Genomic DNA, 24824 nt, shown 5'->3' on the forward strand with positions numbered 1-24824 from the left:
ATCACATACCAGTTAATAAGATCAAACAATATATAGTTATCCACATATGTATTTACCAATATTTTCACCGCCCTTAAAAATCCTCGCAGCATAAAAATTAAATTCATAAGTGTTCACTTGACGTCGTTTTTCAATGTAAATTTTGATTTTAGATCTATCTTTCGGCCAAGCACACTTTTTTAATTTATCATTGTACCATCCACTTGGTACAGCTTCTACTGAATTTTCTTGAAGAAAATGTACCACATTCCAGAACATTTTCTTATGTACCTTAATAAAGCTATTTAAATATTTACAATTATTTGTTTAAATTAACATCAAACATAATTTAGGTTGTAATAATATATCCTAAACATTAAAATTAAATTTATACCTATATAGCTATACACATATTATTATTTTTTTTTTTATTATACCTATCATATTAAATTTAAATATAGTTAATGTTGAATAAAAAATAATAATGTTGAAATTGTTAAATATTATATTAAAAATAAAAAAAATAAAAAAAATTGATTAAAACATTATGTTTATTTTATATTGCTATGTCATGAATAATAACAAAAATAATAAAGATATAATAATAATGATAATAAAAATAATTAATTATTTTTTCTTATGGTATGAAGTATAGGCATGGCCATTAGATCATTAGATATATTAAGTACCATATATTTACATTTAATACTCTCTGCTTCCCATTTTTTTAAACAAGTTGATAGATTGCTTATTTTAAAAATACCTAATTTAGAACTTGGTACAGGCTTTTCATAAGCATTGTACTTATCTAAAAAATCATTTCCAACAATCACAATTTTATTTTTAAAATCATAACAAATATTTACAACTTTTATTATAGATCCGTCTACTGTACCAACATAACAGTCTGCTGAAGAAGTAGAGTTTATTATGATCTGACCAAAAACAAGTTTTTTAAATTGTGGTCCTAAGCAATCACCTGTTAATGGACCATTATTATGTTGTTTTAAGCATTTCATAAAAGGATTATTTATAATTTGAGATGATTCATTAATCATACATTTGAAATTGTTTATTTCATTATATCGATTTACAGCCTGCTGCAAAGGTTGATGATGCTTACGAACAGTTTTTTTTAAAACTTTCATGTGGTTTTCAAATGGGAAAGCACTACAATTGTCTAATGGCCCAAAAGTATCATAATCATCTGCTATATGTTGCAAAGTGTGGACATTGTGTGTTAACCATTGTATACCATATATTTCTTTATAACGTTTAACAAAATAATTTAATAATAATCTTGCATATGGGACATATTCCTCATGACAAGGGCTTAAAAGAATATACATAGCTACACGAAGACATAAAAAATGTTTATAACATTTAGAATTTGACTGATGTTTAAGAATAATCGGTCCAATATATAATACAAATTGTCTTAGTTCAGTTGCTTTCCACCAACCAACTTCAATTATAGCACGTGGTTTCCGTGGAAAATCTAGTGGTATACATGATTTTAATGAAAGTAAACAACTATTTATTACTTTGGTTTTGAAATTAGGTAAGCGAACAGTTAAAGGTCCCCGACTTAACCATAGTTTTATTAATGTACGGACAACTCCCAAACATACCAAATGCATATAATCAACAGAGAAACACTTGACTATATCTGTTCGCGCCAAGCAATAAACCGTTATCATGTTACGCAACGTTGTACGGCGACGACGACCGTTTTTGTTCCGTATCACTCCTAATCACCTCAGTCAATGTATTGTTTAATTATGTTAATTATTATAATTATTATTATTATGGGTTCGCCGAGTTATTGTATGTTCTCTTTGTGATTTGTTCTTTATACTGTCTTTGCTCGGCCAACGCCCTTGTTATGAATTATTATTCTTTTTTGTACTCACTTGTTGTCGACGACGTCTTGTCTGGTCGTTCGGCACCAGTTATAGTTGTTACCTTTTTTTCCCCTATTACAGCGACATTTTTATTTTGTTTTGTTCTGGTCAGCTATTAAAGCGACCACATTTGGTCTCACTTCTAAATTGTGTATTAAAAAAAATAAATTGGTTGTGCCTATTATCATTTGGATGCACAGTGTACACATCATTTTCAACAATATATGGACAATCTTCATTACCTTGAAACACCGTAGTAAGTTTGTCATTTTATATAACTCCTATGACTCAGTACACTCGGCACTACTGCGAGTGGTCACAATTGCTGTAAACGGGTCCGCGTAAGTCCGCCAGCAACATTGTGTTGTGTGTGAGGCCGCCCCGGTCGTCCAGGTTCAACAATTGCTGAGTACTGCGTCCAGCCACCCTCTCAAGACCTCACTACGTTAAGATAATTTTAAGTTTGTCCCGTTTTTTTGTTGTGAGCTCTGTGATCATTGCACCAGACCGGATCGATCACAGAGACCCCCTCCCCCAAAACTAAATTGCATCATCCTACCTCCCATGATAGGCAAGTTCCCGTCCTGACATCGTCGTCGTCGTGTATCTTTGGTTGCCGACCCACTCAGAATCAGGAGTTGTCACATTTAGTTGCCTATTCGACTTTTAATAGGAGTCGCTTTTCAAATAATTGTTCTCGGGCATTACCGGTGGTCCTTCATTTTGCCCAGCTCCCGTATGGGCGCGCACAATATCTATACCAGGTAAATAGCAAAGATTAGACAATGTTTCAGAAGTATGATGGTCTTCTTGAAGTTTATTTACAAAATTTATATGAGTTCTTTTTTGACTATCTAGTTCTGGAAATCTTACCCCTTTATTTTTTATATATTCACCCTCTGCCATACATCTAAAACATGAAAAATATCCACTATGTCCTTTACAATATAAAATAAATGATTAAGCAGGGAATCACAGCAAAAACCATCTAATAAAACTTTTTTTTTAAATAAAATACCAAATGAATTTTTTAATATTATACCATCTGTTAATAATATATTCAATTCTACACAAAAATCTTGCAAAAAATCATTACTATCATCTGGTTTAGAATAACCTCAAAATAATCCAACGGGGAAAACATATTTATCGTTTGGTCTAATATAACAAAGAATTGGCCAAAAAGTACTATTTGAACTCTTGGTGAGAGGTAATCCATCTGTGCCAAAAACTAGTTTTATATCACTATCATCAATAGAACTGATATATTTTTTATAATAATTATGTATGCCATTAGCAATCCCAAAATGATAGTAGAGACCAGGAGAAACAGATCAAATTTGAATCCCTCTATTAGAATTAACTGTTTTAAATAAAGTTCTTGCATCAGACGGGAGAGATTTGTCAAAGCAATGATGAGTTTTTAAAACTTTTAAAAGTTTTGTAGTAGAAGTATTAGGAATATTACATTCAACAGCCCACTTAGCTATAGAATCACTTATAGACAAATTTTCAGAATTTAAATTATAAATATCAAAGTTAAACTCTGTATTATTAGTATTACTTGATGTAAATGTACCACGTTTATTCAATTCAGGGTTCATATTATTAATGTTACTATCAAGAACAATATTTTGTTCTGGAGGTATTTGAGAAGCTACTTTTTTACTCAATAAGCCAACATTATCCACTAAACTAAACGAGGCATTCATGTGATTCGCTTGATTGAGTTGATTGTTCACTTTAGGTATGTCTTTGTTGATACCAACGGTAGAAAATTGCATGGCATCCATGTCGCTAAGTATGCCAGCAATAAGTTTTCTTCTTTTGGAAGATTTACTTAAACCGGTATTTGTTTTACCAACTTTATCAGCCATAATAATATATGAAATTAATTTTAAATATACTATTTATCTTACCTTAAAGAGCTTGATCGTTAGTAAGTTAACGGGTTGAACTCTGGCTTTTGGGTCCGGAGAAAAAAACGTCAAAAAATTTCTAAGTCCATATCACTGCCACAATATTATCACAACAGCAATACTACGCAGTGTTGCCATAACAATAATTTTATATAACACAATAATAATTTTATACTACGTGATTACATAAAATTGTGTACTCGTATATCGACTTTTCACATGGCTTTTGGGTCTGGGAAAAAATGTCGAAATATCGAAAAACGTCTAAGAGGTTTTTTATTCGTATACCGTATTAGAAAAACATCCGGTAGTCGGTTTTTTGATTTATCGATTTTCCGACCGCTTTTCACGGACCCACTTGGCTTTTGGGTCCGGGAAAAAATGTCGAAATATCGAAAAACGTCTAAGAGGTTTTTTATTCGTATACCGTATTAGAAAAATATCCGGTTGTCGGTTTTTTGATTTATCGATTTTCCGACCACTTTTCACGGACCCACTTGGCTTTTGGGTCCGGGAAAAATGTCGAAATATCGAAAAACGTCTAAGAGGTTTTTTATTCGTATACAGTATTAGAATAACATCCGGTAGTCGGTTTTTTGATTTATCAATTTTTGATTAATTACTATTATTATTAAAACGTAATAAAATATGGTATTCGTTAGTCGTTCCCTACATTAAATATTTTTATTTAAATTACATTCGCGTTACTTGTAATTATTTTCATGACTAATATATTACTTTCCTTCTTCATTCAAAAAGTAGGGCTTTACAAATAACGTTAATTATTAAAAACAAAAATTATAATTGCCCACCTAATGTATATTATTTATTTTATTAAATATATTAGACAACTGTAATTGTTGTTGTATTCAATAATTATATTGTATATTTTAATTTCTTATATCATAGCCCCCCTATAGTTACGCCTATGATCGTGGTGTAGGTATATATTTTTGCATGATTGGTAGCAACATATCAGTTGACGTCGTAATGAAATTATTAAAACGTCTTAATAAAATACACTTATGTATAAGTAACCAAGAACAGACTATCCACTAACAATTATAATTTATTATTAAAATCCTCGGAAATGCATACGAATATCCGCCTGACGTGCGTGATAGACCCAGTCAAAACAACGTATTTAATTTTAGCCATCTTTGGTGTATATTCACTGAAATCCCGTCAATTCGTCATTCCGATTTGAGTTTTCTAATCGTAAAGTAGTGTTTTTAACTTTTGTTAATTGTTATACTATACTACTATGGATATTAACACGTTGCTTCAACCAAATTGTCTGTCAGTATTTTCATTAGGTGCCTTTTTGGGGCCTGATATAACTGAAGAGCAACGTATTTCATCTGGGAGGCAAGGTAAAATTATTTTTACATATTTTGGCATTATTCCGAATGAATTTGATGTGCCTGAATGTCGTTGTGGAAGACCAATGTATCGAGTTATTGATTCCAGTCGGAAACTCGGCTACAGGTTCAAATGTGGGGGTGGCCATAAAAAAAATACGTTTTTAGAGTATGTACATACTGCTGGAGAGTTGGGCTGCAATAAAATCGTTCAAATGATTTATTTGTGGTTAATCAATTCGGACACAGCAACGATCCAACGAGAGGTAAATTAATTTGAATTTGTATAATGCCTACATAATTACTAAGTAGAAGCATTTTATAAGTTATAAGTTGTAAATTATCTAGCAAAAGATACCTAAGACATAATTATTCTAATTTTATATTTGAATATAGCAGTTATTAGCAGTTATAGTTTTAATTAATAGTTTTTAAAATTATTGCGTCGATTAAAAATTATTTACTCTGTCCTAAAACAATAGTATATTGCTATTAATAGTATAGCAAATCATAATAGCAACCCCAATATTTTTTGCGTTCATGTATTACGATCACTGCATATCAAATAACAAAAGAATCTCGTAGACATCAGAATAGGTATTATTAATAAAACACTATTATTCTAGAGTTAAAATGTAAATTATAATTTTAATTTTAATGCCTATAAAATTCAGAACTAAGCATCCTCATTTTAGATTCTGAGCGGAGCGATATATTGATGTGTGTTTTTATTTTTTTTTATGTCTGTCATCACGTTTTGGGGCAGTAAAAATGCTTCGATTTTTAAAATAAAATAAATATACAGTCACAATTTTTTTTATAAGAATTCAAAGTTTGAATTTTGACAACATACGTAAAAATCACAAAAATTCGCAAATTATTTTAAGCTAGAAATGCATAAAAAATTTTCTTTTTAAATCTAAGATTTAAAAATTTAATACAAGATTACTTACAAGTTTTTCAATCTTTATCACAAATAAAAATTCCACCGGAAATTCAAATTAAATTTTTATGAGCATTTGAAATTTAAATTTTTACAACATTGGATTTTCGCTTTTAGCGATTTCTTTATTTTGGTGTAACTCTAAAACAAATGACCGCAGATACTTAAAATTTTCACTGAATGTCTATATAGTCATTTTATATATTTGATAAAATTTTCAAAATATTTAGATTTGTTTTGAGTTGTTTGCTGACATTTTAATTTTTCAACTTTTTTAGTTTTTTTTTCTATAAATATCGATAAAAATTTATTTGTTCGGTAGAAAAGCTTGAAAATTTAATACAAGGCTTCTAACACATTGTAACAATATAAGTTAAGAAATATTAAAAATTCGTCTGCACGAATTTTTTTTATAAGCATTTAAAGTTCAAATTTTGACTAAATACGTAAAAATTACGGCAATGTTCATATTATCTTAGATAGAGATTCATAAAAGTTTTTCTTTTTAATTCTAAGATTTGAAAATTTTTAATAATCTATAATATATTCTAGACAGATAAACCGTCTTCGCTCAGAATCGTTTTCCGCATACAATGATATAATATCATTGGATTCATTTTTAATTCCATCCATTACAGTAACCCACTTGTAACCTACTAAACAATAGAGCGATATCCACGACTTACCCGCTTTTTTTTTTTTATTGAAATTGCGTTTATGATATAACGCGCGATCTCAATAACTATATAATAATAATAATTATTATTGTATAATTTTATTATTATTATTATTATTATTAATTTGATGATACTATTGTGAATCAAGTAATTTATTTACTTATTTTCGCGGAATTTAAATAAAAAAATAAATATGTTTTTGAATAATAGGTGAATATATCTACAGACACAGCGGTTGCTTATACTGAATATTTTAGGGACGTAGCCACTAAAATAATGAACCACGACTACCTAATGATCGGCAATGAACATGATATCGTGGAAGTAGATGAGACGCATCTGTTCAGAGCTAAATACAACGTTGGGCGTGTTATGGCATGGAATGCTGTGTGGTTATTTGGTAATTGAAAATAACGATCATAAATCATAAATTAATAATTTGTGAGATAATAAATACAGAAATTTGTAATATAATTATTAAGGTGGTATAAGTCGTACTACCAAACAAGTATTTGGTGTTATAGTCCCGGACAGGTCAACTGACACGCTACTACCACTGATGCAAAAATACATTAACCAAGATGCATTTATATGTAGTGACATGTGGAGGGCTTATGGTCAATGTGGTAATATATTTAGGTAAATATTATAAAGTAATATATAAGTATTATATAGTATTATAAAAATGAAAATAAATTAATAAAATAAATTTATTAAAATAATAACCAAATAAAATTTAAAAAATATATGCAAGATTGAAACCTACCGTACATTTTTTTTTTAAATAATTGATATTTTTAATTCATTTTAGTGGTCATGGAGTGGTAAACCACTCAATAAACTTTGTTGAGCCTCCAAAAAACGAGCCACCAATTTGGGTAGGGACTGGCAGATTTAGCCAAGAATGCTTAGATAAGCAGTGGGAAGGAGTTCGGCCACCAAACCAAGAACCAATTCGCTACCACACGCAGCATATAGAAAGATCGTGGAGGGAATTAAAACGCATCTTAACAAGATGCAATTGCAAGCGGGTAGCGGATTCGTACATTGGCGAATGGATGTATCGAACCAATATACTAAATCGCCTTCCTACAACCAGCGACCGTTTCAAAAGGTTCATGAGCGACGTTACAAGGGCATTGGATACGAACCAATGAAACGGGACATTGACGATTGTCACTGTCCAGAATGCTAGAGGTACCTTGATAAAACGGCTTTAATGTGATAAAACACATTTAAAACATCTCTTTTCAGGTTACGTCATATTCACTCATATCATACAGGGTGTCCGGCGAGAATTTACCCATTGCGATATCTCACGAAATAATAGAGATATCAAAATTCTGGTTTAAAATATTATTTACTGGGATATGAAATACAATTATTTCATTTTTAAATTTATTTAATTGTTTGGGTAAAAAAGTTAAAAAATATATTTTTTTATTTAATTATTTCCAAAAAAATTAAAGAGCCATTTTGTAGTTTATTTTTCTGAAAATATTGACGTTTCAAAATTTTGTTTTCATTGATTTCCTGATTTTTAATATTTTTCTAGTTTTGAAGAAATAAAATATGATTAAAAATGTATAACTATTAGGAACACGGAAGATATTCGGCCGTCTGTATGGGAATGCGCGCGGTGCGGCGGATCACATGTTTGATAACATTACGGTGTTAATTAATAATTCGCAATTTTTCTCGAAACTAAAAAAAATATTAAAAATCAGGAAAATTATGAAAATAAAATTTTGAAACATCAATATCTTCAAAAAAATAAACTCTACAAAATGGCTATCTTCAATTTTTTTGGAAATAATTAAATAAAAAAATGTATTTTTTAACTTTTTTACCAAAACATTAAAATTAATTAAAGTATGAAATAATTGTAGTTCTTATCCCTGTGAGTCTTATTACAAAACCAGAATTTCGATATCACCATTATTTCGGGAGATATTGCAATGGGTAAATCCTCACGGGACACTCGCTGTATATGAGCATGTAAATTATGATAAACTTATAATATTAATACTTTATTTCCACAGATTATAATTTTTGTTTTTAATAATTAACGTTATTTGTAAAGCCCTACTTTTTAAATGAAGAAGGAAAGTAATATATTAGTCATGAAAATAATTACAAGTAACGCGAATGTAATTTAAATAAAAATATTTAATGTAGGGAATGACTAACGAATACCATATTTTATTACGTTTTAATAATAATAGTAATTAATCAAAAATTGATAAATCAAAAAACCGACTACCGGATAATATTCTAATACTGTATACGAATAAAAAACCTCTTAGACGTTTTTCGATATTTCGACATTTTTTCCCGGACCCAAAAGCCAAGTGGGTCCGTGAAAAGCGGTCGGAAAATCGATAAATCAAAAAACCGACTACCGGATGTTTTTCTAATACGGTATACGAATAAAAAACCTCCTAGACGTTTTTCGATATTTCGACATCTTTTCCCAGACCCAAAAGCCATGTGAAAAGTCGATATACGAGTACACAATTTTATGTAATCACGTAGTATAAAATTATTATTGTGTTATATAAAATTATTGTTATGGCAACACTGCGTAGTATTGCTGTTGTGATAATATTGTGGCAGTGATATGGACTTAGAAATTTTTTGACGTTTTTTTCTCCGGACCCAAAAGCCAGAGTTCAACCAGTTAACGAAATACAACTAATCAGCAAACTTCAGTATGACATAAATCCATAAATGCAAGTTATACAGGTAAAAAAATAAAAAAAAGAACAGTCAATAATTATTGTCAAAACACATCGTGAATAAATGAATAATTGTGACATTCGTGAAACAAAAAATCGCACAACACCATAGAGGGCAGAGGCATAGAATAAAAACATTAAAAACGTGTGTAAAATTAAATATTTTGAAAAATAACACGCATAACCTAGAATAGTCTAGGCGGCATCATGACAATCCGTTTTCATTGGGTATTTTTATCGTTTTGATTTTTGAGAATTCGACAGTATCTGATATATGATTGGAGAACTTACTATGGGTGAAGCGTACTTTCAATAATGAACATATTATATTTATAGAATACATACCTTGCATTATAATATTGATAACTTTACTGATAAGTAACGTTACGAAACGTTTCGTATCTATACTCCGGCCCAGGAGAGACCGAATATTCCGCGCATTGATATTGACGCTCGCGACGTCTGCCGGCCGAATTTCCACACAAATGCCAACGACGTTTATCGGCGATTGTTTCAGACCGGTTCACCGCACAAACGCGTAAGTTTTATGTAGCGCTAAATGCTAATCCATCGGCTCCCTAGCGCGCGCAACTACATAATGGGCTAGTATAGCAACAATTAGCTATAATAATTGATTATTATTAAATAATAATAGTTCGTAATCACGATCAAGGTCTTATATAATTACATCATTTACATCTCGCTTTTTTTTTAATAATATTATTATAATATAGTACTATTTATAATAGTATACACAGGCTAGTATCTTAAAGATACTACCCTATGTTTACTATTTTACCTAGACAACGAAATAAACATTGACTTATAAAAAAAAGTGTCGATATATGTCTGTGATTATTTATTCATATATAAATATAAGCATACAATTAATATATTAATACAAATTTGTGCACATTTATTAATTATTGTTATTAGGTACTATACGTACTTACTTGAATTATTATTAGTTTTATATTAATTTAATTTATAAAAATAATCATTTGATCATTTAGGATTATCGTTTCCTTATTCACGTTCACAAGTCATGTTTTCATTGGATTTGCCTTATTTGGGGATTTATAACGTATTATTTTGTATTCGTTTTTTCATTGAATATAGGTGAACTTGAGGAGCTATTTTCTTTTTTTAGCATTTGTATTTTCTACTGATTGTCATAGACCTGCACATGTTGTTTCATACTTCTGCGCATGTTTGTAGGACAAACCAGGTTGTGCATAAAACGCTTATTATTATCGTATCGTATTATCAATAGTAGAAATATGTCATGAAGCAGAAAGAACTTTTCGATCTTTTAATGTTTTTTTACCAAATATTAAACACAAAATGTTTAATAAAATAAAACACAAAATATACCAGAAACCAAATATTTTCAATGAATATATATATATATATTTTTATGTTGACTACCTTTATGTAAATTGTATGAATTTAAATTTTCTATAAATAAGCATTTTAACTTTTAATAAAAATATGAATTTTTGAAATATCAAAATCGAATTACACTAAAATTTCTTACAATCAAATACCTATATAGCTATAATACATGGATTAAATTTTAGTATAACTATACCTACACCACTTAAAATTATAACTTGCGTTAGATCATAGACAAATATATATTCAGTCTAGACTATTTTTTATAATAATTAGCAGGGCTTTGGACTTGGGACTATGTGCTTAAAATCACAAATATATGTACCTATTTAAGCATCCAACAATATAAAATGTGTGTTAATGTAAGTTATTCACAATTTTTAGAAGACATAAATCATGAGTATGCTTTAAATATCAAAAAATCTATCACCGTTAACTTTTTTTTACTTTGGTTAGGTATAATATATTTATAATGGTTTTTGTCTTTAAGTTTCATTAGTTTAAATGCTGTCCTTAAAAACAAATACTTATACAGAAAATTGAATTTCATAATTGTATTAATAATTTTTATACATATACAAAATGAATTTATTATGTAAATAATTAAAAAAATCCAATTTATAAAAAAAGATAAAATATGCAGTATAAATTTAAAAAATATGCATATATAGGAAAAAGTTGGAAATAGGTAGGTATGCTTAAATATGTGCAAAAAACTTTTCAAATCCAGACACCCCAAAACAAATTTATAATGAATCAGATTTATTCTATTTGCTTTCTGGACAAATGTTTTGCAAATTTGAAATTTGCAAATGCAAAATCCCGAGCCCTAATAATTATTTTACAACATTAATATCTTAATAATATAAATAAATAAACATATTTTATGTTATCAGAAATGACAACACTGCTAAGGTGATAGCTATGACCGCACCACCCAACCCCGCCAACCAGTGATGCTCTGTCTATGAGTATAAGGTCTATGCTGATTGTGTATGTGATATGTTTTTGTTATTTAAAATCTTTCTTTGATAACAGCTATTGCTCCGGGAGTACAACTCGCAGCATTCGTGAGTAATGAGTAATGTAGTATTGGAGTAGTACGTACCTATATCTACTAAGTTTATAAGTATATATTTTAGTTCGGCTGCCAACATATTAATGTATTACAATTACAAATACTTGAATTCAATTATTAACCAAATAGATTAATTATATTATAATTATTATACTATCAGTTAATTAGTTATTAGTATATATTTTATAGGTAATATAATATAAAAGTAGTATATTATATAATATAATACTACTTATATATACTATAATATATTATTTGTATATACTACTATTGTAGTATATAAGTAAAAGGGATACATACCTTTTTAATTTTTTTCAATTGATTCACAATAATATATTATTTATAATTATTTATTATATTATAATTATAATTCCTATTACAACACTTAATAACCAATGATTGTTCATAGTTGAACAAACGTTTAAACAAAACATTTGTGTGTTCCTTTTATTTAATTACTACACAAATGATTGATAAAAACTTATCTTTAAATATTATTTACATAATGATTGTTTATAGTTGAACAAATGTTTAAGGAAAACATTTGTGTGTTCTTTTTATTTAATTACTACACGAATGATTGATAAAAACTAATCGTGAAATATTAAATACCTAATGATTGTTTATAGACGTTAGAAAGTTAACAACCAAATATTAATATGTCCTATATTATTCAATTGATACACAATTGTTAGTACAACAATTCTGCTCAATATTCAATAACCAATATTTGTTTATATTTGTATAAACATTTATTGTTTAATATTTGAAAATAAACCATTAACAATTATTGGGAAAATATTTATAATGGCCATTTGTTTACTGGGATCATGCATTGATGATTTTCATACATATAATGAAGCAGTAAAAAAAAACAAAAGTATGTATGGTATTTATATTATGGCAAAATTATTATACAATTTTTTTATACAATTTATCACATGGCCAACACTTTGTTTTGCCAACTTAAGGCATTTTCAGGAGTATTAAAATATTTTACAAAATATTCCCTCAACTCTTTTGCATTTGTAGAAGCATTTCCTACTCCTCTTCTTTCTGATTCTTCTTCCATTCTACAACTCATAGAGTCCTCTGTAATAAAGCCATCCCTGTGGCGAACAAAATTGTGTAACACACAGTCTGCTTTTGTTATAGCTATCCCACATAGCAAAATTGTATTTTCAAAATATTGTTAAAATATTGTTAATACAAATTAAAATATTTGATTTAAACTGTCACAATATTTTAAAATATTATCAAAACATTTTAGAAATATTTTTTGGCAGGCGATTAAACGTTATCACAATATTGTAGCTAGATATTTTTATAATATTATAGTAACTTATTTTCACAATATTATAGCCATTTATTTTCACAATATTATAGTTATTTATTTTCATAATATTTTTGAAATATATTTTCAAAAAATTGTGGCTATATATTTTCACAAAATTGTGGCTATATATTTTTACAAAATTGTGGCCATATATTTTTATAATATTGTTGAGATATATTTTTTCACTATTTTAGCTTTATATTTTCACAATGTTTGATTTATGCAATTTCAAAGTGTTTATTATAGTATCAAATATAGTTTTTTAGCTATACAATAGCATAATATAACAAACAATTTATAGTACCGTAAAACGGGGTGAATAGGAACGATGGTGTGAATAGAAACAAAATCAGGAAAGTTATTACTTCGACGTCTCCCCGACTGAATATTCGTTTTATCAATATGAAACCTTCACTAAATCGAAAACACATTTGTACGAAATTCGATGTTCTCTAAACGTTCCGTTTATTTCTACTCCCATACTGATAAAAATTGATAAGCAACAACTGATAATAATCCTAATAATTTATTACGTATATCAACGGTTCTTGTTATCATGTAAATATTTTAAAAAATTTAATTTTTCTCGTTTGGATTTATTTCAAATATTGTTAAGTGTTATAAATCGTAAGTATTAATTAATAAAATTAATTTATGAATTTATTATATAGGTTAAACTGAATTTTGCCATTTTAGGGGTGAATAGAAACATTGTCATTATGGCTCGTACATACAACATACATATCAAAACGAGGACGGAAATATAAAAAACCAAATAAAAAGGACTTGGAAGCTGCAGTAAGAGCCATTAAAGCCCGTCAAGATACATTTCGAGAAGCTGAAGAAGTTTATGGGATTAGTTATTCGGTAATATTTCGTCATGTAAAAAATCCAAGTATTAAATCTCAAGGAGGGCCAACAGCCTTAACTGCCGCTGAAGAGAAGTTGTTAGTTAATATAATATTGGGTTGTGCTGAATGGGGCTATCCAATAGATAGATTTGATTTAAGATGTTTAGTAAAAGACTATCTTGATCGCCGTGGAAAGAAGGTTAGACAATTTAAAACTAAAAATATGCCGGGTAAAGATTGGGCAGACGGATTTTTGATCCGACATAAAGAGAAGTTATCCATTAGGTTGTGCCAAAACATTAAACGTGCAACAGCAGGAGTATCAAAAGAAGTTCTTAACAATTATTTCGACAATCTGGCCATATCTTTAGCAGGTGTACCTCCAAGTAATATTGTAAATTACGACGAGACAAATCTAACAGATGATCCTGGTCGCCGAAAAGTAATAACAAAACGTGGTTGTAAGTATCCAGAGCGTGTGATGAACCACAGGCCTAACCTAACCTAACCAAGGCGTCAACTTCTGTCATGTTTGCTGCTTCTGCTGACGGGAAGCTGCTTCCTCCATATATTGTTTATAAATCTACCCATATTCATGATTTATGGAGGGTAGGAGGACCAAAACATGCACGTTTTAACCGTAGTAAATCCGGTTGGTTTGATAGTTATTGTTTTGATGACTGGATAAAAACAATTGCCATACCATATTTGTCAAAGTTATCAGGGATAAAATGTTTAATTGGTGATAATCTTTCTAGTCACTTGTCAACTGATTCAATAACTTTATGTAAAACGCATAACATTAAGTTTATATTTCTGCCCACTAATTCCACACACCTCACCCAGCCGTTAGACGTTGCCTTCTTTAGGCCACTTAAAATCCATTGGCGCAATTTAATTGAACAATGGAAAAAAGGTGATGGGAGAAATGAAGTATCAATTCCAAAAGACAGATTCATATGTTACTAAAACGACTTTACACAAAACTTGAAGATAAGGCAGCAGAAAACATCAAATCTGGTTTTGACAAATGTGGTATTATTCCATTCAATAGAGACCGTGTACTGAGTATGATACATGAGTCCATCTGATACTCGGAATAAGACAGATGATGACAGTGTAAATTTCCCAGTTCAAGCTTTAAGTGAGTCGATCCAAGAGTTTTTACAGAATATGAGGTCTGTCCAAACCAAACCAAGAAAAAGAAAAAGATTGGCAGTTGCACCAGGGAAAAGTGTAGAGACAGTTTCCGATGACAGTGACATGGAACAATTTGAACAAGTATCTTCTTCAAGCTCTTCAGATACAGATGAAGAAACAGTTGAAGATTCACCACAAATAAGCAGTGTTGTAAAACATGGTAGAACATTCAATAACATAATCCCTATCAATACAAGTGAAGAAATCAATGTTGATGATTGGATGTTAGTTAGTTTTGAGCCAGATAATTATAAACCTTCATGCAGCAAAAATACAAGTTTAATGTATTACATCGGCCAAATTATAAAAAAAAAAAAATGAAACAATTTTTGTTGGAACTTTTTTAAGGAGTAAAATTACTAGGGAATTCAGAGGTATGGTGTATGGCTTTCCAGAGGTCAGAGATGTATGTGAGTTTAGCACATCACAAGTTGTTGGAAAACTAGAAAAACCAATTCCTTATGGCAGAGGATTATTGAAATTTAAGTATGATTGTAAATCAAGTTCCTAGTTAAAAGTATTACCTATGTATAAAAAAATATATATATATACCTATATTAAGTCTCAATTTGGGAAGGACACCCTAAAGACTGATTCGAAAATGTTTAAAAGACTATTTTTAATGATAAGTAACTGTTTTTATATTAGTTTTGTTTTTATAATTTTAACAAATGTTTATTAAAAAATAAATATTTCTAAATAATGTTTATTACCAAACTTTGTTATTTATTTTTAAACATTTTAAACCAAGAAAGGCTGTTCATTTTAATTTTGGAAATTTTCTTTTATTATATTTTAATTTTTTTTTTATTAAAATATTTGAGTTAAAAAAAAATAAAAAATAAATGTTTAAATCAGAAATTTTGTTCTCTAAGTAGTATATATTTGTATGTTCACAGCCAGCTTTTCCACGGTAAAATTTTTTTTTCAAGTGGAAAATTCCCCCTTGGAGCACACTGATTTACCGCGTAACACAATACGGTGATTACACAAGATTGTCCACCTATTTGCCCCTTACACAAAAATATTTACCGTATCAACTATTTTTTTCCTTTTTTTAAAATTTTTTCAATCAAATATCGCTAATTTTTATAAAAATTATATTTCAAGTAAAGAACACAAATTATTTAATAAACTTTTTTTATTTTGTTCAATAAAATTACACAAGTTTTCTTACTTCTCTAGTAAAAGGTACATATTCTACAATACGATCATGAATTAATAAACAATAAGCAGTTACACCTGTAAGGGATTCCGATGCTTCAATTTCCAATTGAACATCCACTGCTGAGGCTGTTGCCGAATCATTCTGTTTTGAAGTATCAATAACTATGATGGGTGCGTTTGATAGAAAAGTAGATGGACTCAATATAGGGTTCCGTATACTTTTTTCATAGTACGATTCTTGAAATGATGTATACATATCATATAATAATGTAAAATTATTTTTTGAAAAATCTAAATTCAAATTATCATACGGATATGCAATCGAGTTTAGAAATACTTTAACGTTCGTTAGACTACAATGGTCGAATATACTACAATCTTTTGTTATTGTATTTTTACGACCTTTTTGTAATCCAATTATAATAAATCGTGGTTTTTCTAATTTTGAAGCGGTTTTCAAGTTCCATACTACTTTTTTAGTAGTTCCGAGTTCAGGATATTCAAAAGTTTCGAAAGATCTAAAAGGAATAAACAAACTTTTTTCTTTTCATACAAGTTTCAATAACTTTAACCTTTCTTCATCATCAACAGTAATATGCGGAACCTTCCAAACTATTTTATTTAATACAACTTTACCTAAAGCAGCAACTACATCACTTTTAAGGGTTAACGCATTTAAATCAGTATGACTTCGAGTTAATATTAATTCCAATCTTGAATTTACTAATATTTTTTTATAATCTTCAAACAGACCTAACCAATATTTCAATGGAATGCAAGCACTGAATTCACCTTTATCGTTTGTTATTTGTGATCCATTTTTAAAATTCCAGCCAGAATTTTCGTAACAATTATAGTTATCTGGTGTACAAGATAAGAATCCTTTCAGCGAGCTTGTGATTCCAAGAACACGTGTGCTATCTACTTCTATTCCATTTATTTCTAATCGAATTTGTTCAAAGAGGTATGAATAACCATTATTACACAGTTTCACTTTATCAGAATCAAATATTATTCCTTCTAAATAAATAAAGCTCTCATGTAGATACGGATAAACATCTGTTTGCTGTACTGATATCCGTATTTCATCATTATTATTAAACGATGTTGTGTACGGTGTATATGAATGATATTCAATTTTCGTTATTTTAGAATCCGTCTCGTACCGTGAACTTATATCTAAAATATCACTTTCAGGCATTCTGTTTTAATTGATAACCTAGAGCTTGCAAAATTTTTTTATTTTTCAACGTCAATTTTTTTACTTTATTTGATGTTACCGGTACCACTTTAGTCTTATGACTAGTTGAACTGATCTGAAGTAGCGGATTTATATTGAATTTTAATCCCATATCAAGATCCGTAACGTTTAATATGTAACACGATTGTCAATGCCTCACCAAAATTATCAATCGGATTATGATCTTGATCAACTAGCTGAACGGTTATCGAATCAATATTTGTTTTATTCAATTTGTAATATACTAAATTTAGCGGTGACTGAATTACTTTAGATCCTGTCCTTCCACTTGGGAAAAACTCGTAAATCGAATGACTTTGAAGATGGTTGCTGAATGATCCTAGAGCTATATAACACAATACTTTTATAGAATTAATTGTGTTTAAATTTACTGCTTTTTCCGATCGATGAATTGCATACTCTGATTTATATTGTCTTTTTTCAAAACCGAATACAGGTGCCATACTATATGGAATATCAAAGTGTAGTATCCCATTACATTTTATATACGATCTGAAATCATTAGGATCAACCGAAATTTCGAATGTTAATTTGGTTAAGTTTTCACTATTATAGACATCTATTTGCTTCTTAATTCGTTGATTAATATCTTCAATTTCATAACATCCCTCTTCCAATTTAATATGACACATCATAGGCATCATATCATTATTGTTTTCATCGTCAACTATTTCTATAGAAAATGTATTATTATTTTCATTAATATTTGGGAATGAATTAAATGACTGTAAACATAACAAAGCTATTTCTGAGTCCTCGTAAAGGTTTATAGACGGAAAATAATTTACAGATAATATGGTAGCATTCCCAGTTAAACTTAAAGTAACTGACTCATACATTACAAAATCTAAGATATAAATTTAATAATGAGATCCGTGATGTTTAATATGTAGAACAACTGTCAATGTCTCGTTAAAATCGTCAATTGGGTTATTGTTTTGGTCAACTAACTGAACAGTTATTGAATTAATATCTGTTTTGTTTAATCTGTAATATATAAGGTTTGACGGAGATTGAACAACCTTTGTTCCTGTTCTCCCAATCGGGAAAAACTCATATATCGAATGACTTTGAAGTTGGTTATTGAATGACCCATGTGCTATATTACACAATACTTTTATAGAATTAATCGTGTTTAAATTGGCCGCTTTATCCGATCGACGATCTTCATGAAACGGTCCACATTGTATCTTTTTAAACCCAAAAACAGGTGCTATACTAAATGGAATATCGAACCTAAGTAGTCCATTGCATTTTATATACGTTCTAAAATCAACAGGATCAATACGTACACTGAATGTTATCTGTGTCCATAGTCTTTATTAACTCGGAGTAACTCTTTTGCAATATAATTGTTAATATCTTCTATTTCATAGCATCCATCTTTCAAACTAAATTCAAAACTGCAATATTTTATGTTATGTTTCTTTGAAGGAATTACTTCTATTTTCAGTCGGTTATTAATTGGATTTATAATATTTGGAAAATGAATTGAACGTTTGCAAAGATAACAAAGCTATTTCTGAATCCTCGTAAATGTTTAGAGGTGGAAAATAATTTGCAGTCAATTCAGTCGATTTTCCAGTTAAAGTTAGTGTAATAGATTCATGCATTGTAAAAATTCAAGACATAAATGCCCACAGTTGAATGTATTGAAGTCTTGATAGTTAGAATAGTTATAAACTATTTTAAACTTTTTAAAATAACGTTGTAATTCAATTGGTGGAGGTAAATCACCAAAGCTATCAAAATATATGACTTTATCTTTATTTTTATGAAACGCTACCCAATGGCTCCCGTCGCCTGAAGATATGTCCAAGTTTAATATACCACATTCATTTACATACGGTTTTTTAGGTAAGTTATCACGTGAAAACACTCCACGGAAATGATTGATTTTCAACTTAGTTATACATTTTATAATATCTTCTGACGAAAGTGGTCTGTCAGGTGTTATGGGAACACTGTAATTATTATCATCATTATCAATATCACTATTGTATTAAAAACTGCATGATCGCATGTAGCATTTTCACTAATTAATAAAGAATACAATACATAACTGTTCAAGTAAATTATTATAAACTTTATTAATTATTAAATATAACATGACGCAGTCGGTAGGATAAAAATATAAAATAATAGTTCAATTTCCTCATCACCATGAACCAATTACGGCAACCAAAGGATCTATCATCGGGAAAGGATTGGACTAGATGGAAAAATGTGTTCAGTCTTTACATGGTAGGATCAGGTGCAATTAAACTAAAAGAAGAAGAAAAAATAGCAATTCTCTTACATTGTATTGGTGACGAAGGAAGAACAGTAAGCGAAACTTTTGAATTTACGGAAAAGGACAGGACATATGATACCATAATTAAAAAATTTGATGAATACTATGTGCCAGCGCCAAATGAAAGTGTAGAGACTTTCAAATTCAACAGTCGAGTGCAAGGTGCAGACGAAACATTTGAAAAATTTGAAACAGATCTACGACAATTAAGCAACAATTGCAATTTTGGTTTACTACGTGATAGGTTAATCAGAGATCGTATTGTCGCAGGAGTAAAATGTAAAATTGTACAAGATCGACTATTAAGAACTCCAAATTTAATACTGAGTAAAGCATGTGAAATTGCTAAATCAGCGGAGCAAACAACGGAGCAAGCAGCAGCAATCAACAACGGACAACCAACCGAGGTTCAAACAGTTTTTCAACACCAGAAAACGAACAAAAAAGAACAAAAGCAGACTATATATGGAAAGTGTGGAAAAATACATAACTTTAAAGAATGTCCGGCATATGGAAAGCAGTGTCACACATGTAAAGGTAATAATCATTTTAGTAACATGTGTTTTAAAAAAATAAATAACGGTAATCCAGCGTATGTAAAAAACAGATATGTGAGGAATAATAAAAATAATAATGTAAAGAACAGTAAAAAAGTGTTTGAAATGAAGGAAGATGAAGTATTATTTTTAGGCAACATAAATGTAGATTCGATAGTAGATAGAGGCTGGTTTATAAACTGTATGATTGAAAATCAAGAGATACATTTTAAAATAGATAGTGGTGCTCAGGTGAATGTATTACCAAATCATGTTTATATGAAGTTTGATAATAGACAAATAATAGAAAAAATTAAAATAAATTTGAGCAATTACAACGGAAGTTACATAAAAGTGTTAGGAAAGTGTAAACTAAAATGTTATTTTGAGAATGGTATGGTTGAATATATAGATTTTATAGTAGTAGATGAGCAAAGTCAACCAATTATTGGGTTTGAAACAATGATAAAATTAAATTTGGTTAAAAAACTATATGAAGTAAATGCAAACATAATGGATGATCCAAAATACAAATCAATAAGTGAGGGAATAGGACTCATGAAAGTAGAAGAGTATGATTTTAAAATACAACCTGGAGCTGTAGGGAATATTACGTATACAAGTAGAGTACCATTTACGGTTATAGATGAATTAAAAAGAGAGTTAGAAACAATGGTAAATAATGATATAATTATTAAAGAAGAAGAACCAACAGAATGGGTGAATCCAATAGTAGTTGTTAAAAATAAAAACAAAAAGGGGATAAGAATTTGCTTAGACCCATTTCACTTAAATAAGGTACTATTGAGGGAACATTTTAATTTACCAACATTTGAAGAAATCTCTTCTAAATTTAGTGGAGCTAAATTATTTACAGTATTAGATGCTAGTAAAGGATTTTGGCAACTCCCATTAACACTGAAGAGTTCAAAATTGACAACATTTATAACTCCATTTGGTCGGTATAGGTTTAAAAGACTTCCTTTTGGAATTAAAATAGCCCCAGAAGTATTTCATAAAACATTTAGTAGAGTTTTTGCAGATATAAAAAATGTATTTGTCTATATAGATGATTTAATTATTATAGCTAAATCTAAAGAAGAACATGATGATATTTTAAGAAAAGTATTAGATAAAGCATTAAGTGTGGGGATTAAATTTAATAGAGAAAAGAGTCAAATTGCTGTTAATGAAGTGAAATTTTTAGGACATATATTTTCAGAAAAGGGTATTCAAATTGATAAAAATAAAATAAAAGCTATTGAAAATATGGTAGAACCCAAAAATAAAAAAGATCTAGAAAGATTCTTAGGTATGATGACTTATGTACAAAAATTTGTTCCTAACATGTCTCAGCTAGCAGTACCCTTAAGAGAATTATTAAAAAAAGACTGTAATTGGTATTGGGGTGAAACTCAAATAAAAGCATTTAATGTATTAAAATGTGCTTTAACTTCTGAGCCTTTATTACAATATTTTGATTTAAATAAAAAATGTACTCTATCGGTGGATGCATCAAAAGATGGATTGGGAGCAGTATTATTACAAAATGATTATCCGGTAGCATATGCTTCCAAAACTTTAAATGATACACAAAAACAGTATGCACAAATAGAAAAAGAATTATTAGCTATTTTATATGGTTGTGAAAGATTTAAACAATACATATATGGTAAAAATATAAATATAGAATCAGATCATAAACCACTAGAAACAATTTTTAAAAAACCACTAGATAAAACCCCTGCGAGATTACAAAGAATGAGAATTAAATTAATGGCGTATGATTTAAATATAATATACAAGCCAGGTAAATTTTTAAAAATAGCAGATACACTGAGTCGTGCTCACATAAAAGACAATATAGATTTATGCGAATCAGAAATAGAATTGCAGGTGAATATGATTATAAAGAAATTAAACATATCTGAAAACAAATTGAGGCTGTTCAAAGAAGAGTCTAAGAAGGATACAGAATTACAAATGTTATTAGAATTTGTTAAAAATGGATGGCCTTCTATAAATAATATACCTGATCAAATAAAAAAATATTTGACGTTCTCAGAAGAACTATTTGAAAAAGATGGTTTATTGTTTAAAGGACAGTGCCTAATAGTGCCAAAAACTTTAAGAAAAGAGATGTTAGATAAAATACATTATACACATATGAGCATAGAAAAATGTAAAAGTAAAGCGAGAGAATGTTTATTCTGGCCAGAAATGACTAAAGAAATAACAGATAAAATAAATAAATGTTCAATATGTCTGAGTTTTAGAAAAAATAATAGTAAGGAACCAATGACAGTTAGAGATTTTGGAGATAACCCGTGGGAAATAGTAGGTACTGACGTTTTTCAATATCAAAACAGGCAATATTTGTTAATCATTGACTACTTTAGTAAATATGTGGATATAGAAATACTTGAGGATATGAGCAGTGAAACAACAATTAATAAATTAAAATTAATATTTTCAAGATATGGAATACCATTAGTTTTATTTTCTGATAATGGACCACAATTTTCTAATAGTAATTTTAAAAATTTTTCTAAAGAATGGGATTTTGAACACAAAACATCAAGTCCTAGGTACCCACAAAGTAATGGTATGGCAGAGAGAAATATTCAAACAGTTAAAAACATATTTAAAAAAGTTGTAGCAGACAAAAAAGATATTTATTTAGCGATGTTAGAATTGAAAAATACACCCATTCTAAATGAAAATTACACACCAAATGAAATAATGTTCAATAGGAATGTGAGAGGGATTGTTCCTAAGATTTGGACAAGAAAAATTAACTATAACTCAGTTAAAAAGGCAATAACTAGTAAACAAAAAATTGATAAAAAACAATATGATAAAAATGCTAAAAAACTAATACCAATAAAGGAAGGTTATCATGTTTTTGTTAATATGGATAATAGGAAACCACACATTCATGGAAAAGTGATTTCGGTATGTAATAGACCAAATTCATTTGTCATTAAACTAAGTAATGGACAGACAGTTGAAAGAAACAGAAAACACCTAATATGGGATCCTGGATATGATTATGGTGATAGTAGTGATACTGAAATAAGAATAAAAAAAACAGAAATAGAGGATCAAGAGAAAAAGAAAAGTGAAAAGGAATTAAATAAAGGAAACCAAAAGAAAAGTGAAAAGGAATTAAATAAAGGAAATCAAAATAAAAAGGAAATAGTTAAAGGAACACAAACTAAGAGTGGGAGGATAATAAAAAAACCTAAGCATTTAGAGGAATACATGTAATAATATAAGAATTTAAGATTGTTTAATATTGTAATTGTTATTATTTTGTTAATATAAAAATTTAAGAATGTTAAAAAAAAAAAAAAAAAAAAAAAATGTTAATAGGTATAAGAATTTAAGATTGTTTAATATTGTAATTGTTATTATTTTGTTAATATCAAAATTGAGAATGTTACCTATGTTTAAAAAGGGGGATGTTATGGGAACACTGTAATTATTATCATCATTATCAATATCACTATTGTGTTAAAAACTGCATGATCGCATGTAGCATTTTCACTAATTAATAAAGAATACAATACATAACTGTTCAAGTAAATTATTATAAACTTTATTAATTATTAAATATAACATCAGGTAGCGTATTTAACAGTTTTTTTCCATACCTTGTTTTTGTTTAAATTTAGACCACTACCCTTTTTTCTTTTTGAATTTTGAATTGCATTATACACACTAGCACCTCCAGACATTAAGCTACCAAGTGCTGACAATCCCGCAAATATAGGTATTAAGGGAATTACACCTCCTGTTTGTCTCGGTGGTAAAATCAGTCTTTTGCTACCATTTTTTTTCTTAGACATTCTTTTTTTCTTTACTGCTATCATGAGATTTTTTATTTTTGTAGCACGTTTCTTTTTATAACCCATTCCTATTTTTCTTTTAGCTTTCATCGCGTTTGTTACCGCGTACGCTACCAATTTCTCTTTTCTAGGAGTGTCTTTTGCTTTAAATCTTTCCCAAGCACGGTTTTCTAACACTTTATCAGCTATATGTCTATCGTCTATATCTTTACTCGCTGCATACACAATATCGTGATCACGACAAGCAGCGTCTAATGGGTTTATTCCTATGTCACCTCGATTTAATCTTTTTTTTAATTTTGTACCTGGCCCACAAAACTGATAACCTGGAACAT

General features: G+C 29.0%; 3 protein-coding genes and 2 pseudogenes across 3 annotated transcripts in view; 2 read left to right on the forward strand and 3 right to left on the reverse strand.

Moving 5' to 3' along the window:
* The window catches only part of LOC149059157 (uncharacterized), a 244073-nt gene extending 243815 nt beyond the window's left edge, over positions 1 to 258 (reverse strand). Inside the window, exon 1 of the mRNA XM_089222986.1 lies at positions 57 to 258. Within this exon, the coding sequence (XP_089079112.1) occupies positions 57 to 258 (202 nt within the window). The remainder of the gene's footprint in view (positions 1 to 56) is intronic.
* A 6715-nt stretch (positions 259 to 6973) lies between these two features.
* On the forward strand, positions 6974 to 7940 carry LOC149059178 (uncharacterized). Its single transcript, XM_089222994.1, has 3 exons — positions 6974 to 7183; positions 7266 to 7422; positions 7595 to 7940. Exons 1-3 carry the CDS (start codon positions 7060 to 7062, stop codon positions 7938 to 7940), a joined length of 627 nt encoding a protein of 208 aa, XP_089079120.1. The 5' UTR covers positions 6974 to 7059.
* Positions 7941 to 14032: 6092 nt separating this feature from the next.
* On the forward strand, positions 14033 to 15886 carry LOC149059179 (uncharacterized; annotated as a pseudogene).
* Positions 15887 to 17758: 1872 nt separating this feature from the next.
* LOC149059180 (uncharacterized) lies at positions 17759 to 18648 on the reverse strand. Its single transcript, XM_089217984.1, has one exon. It carries the CDS (start codon positions 18646 to 18648, stop codon positions 17902 to 17904), a length of 747 nt encoding a protein of 248 aa, XP_089074110.1. The 3' UTR covers positions 17759 to 17901.
* A 21-nt stretch (positions 18649 to 18669) lies between these two features.
* Positions 18670 to 19422, reverse strand: LOC149059181 (uncharacterized; annotated as a pseudogene).
* Between the last annotated feature and the right edge of the window lie 5402 nt (positions 19423 to 24824).

The sequence above is a fragment of the Diuraphis noxia genome, unplaced genomic scaffold (assembly GCF_037042655.1).
Source record: "Diuraphis noxia isolate RWA-SAM2 unplaced genomic scaffold, SU_Dnox_SAM2 contig0001, whole genome shotgun sequence".
Lineage (NCBI taxonomy): Eukaryota > Metazoa > Arthropoda > Insecta > Hemiptera > Aphididae > Diuraphis > Diuraphis noxia.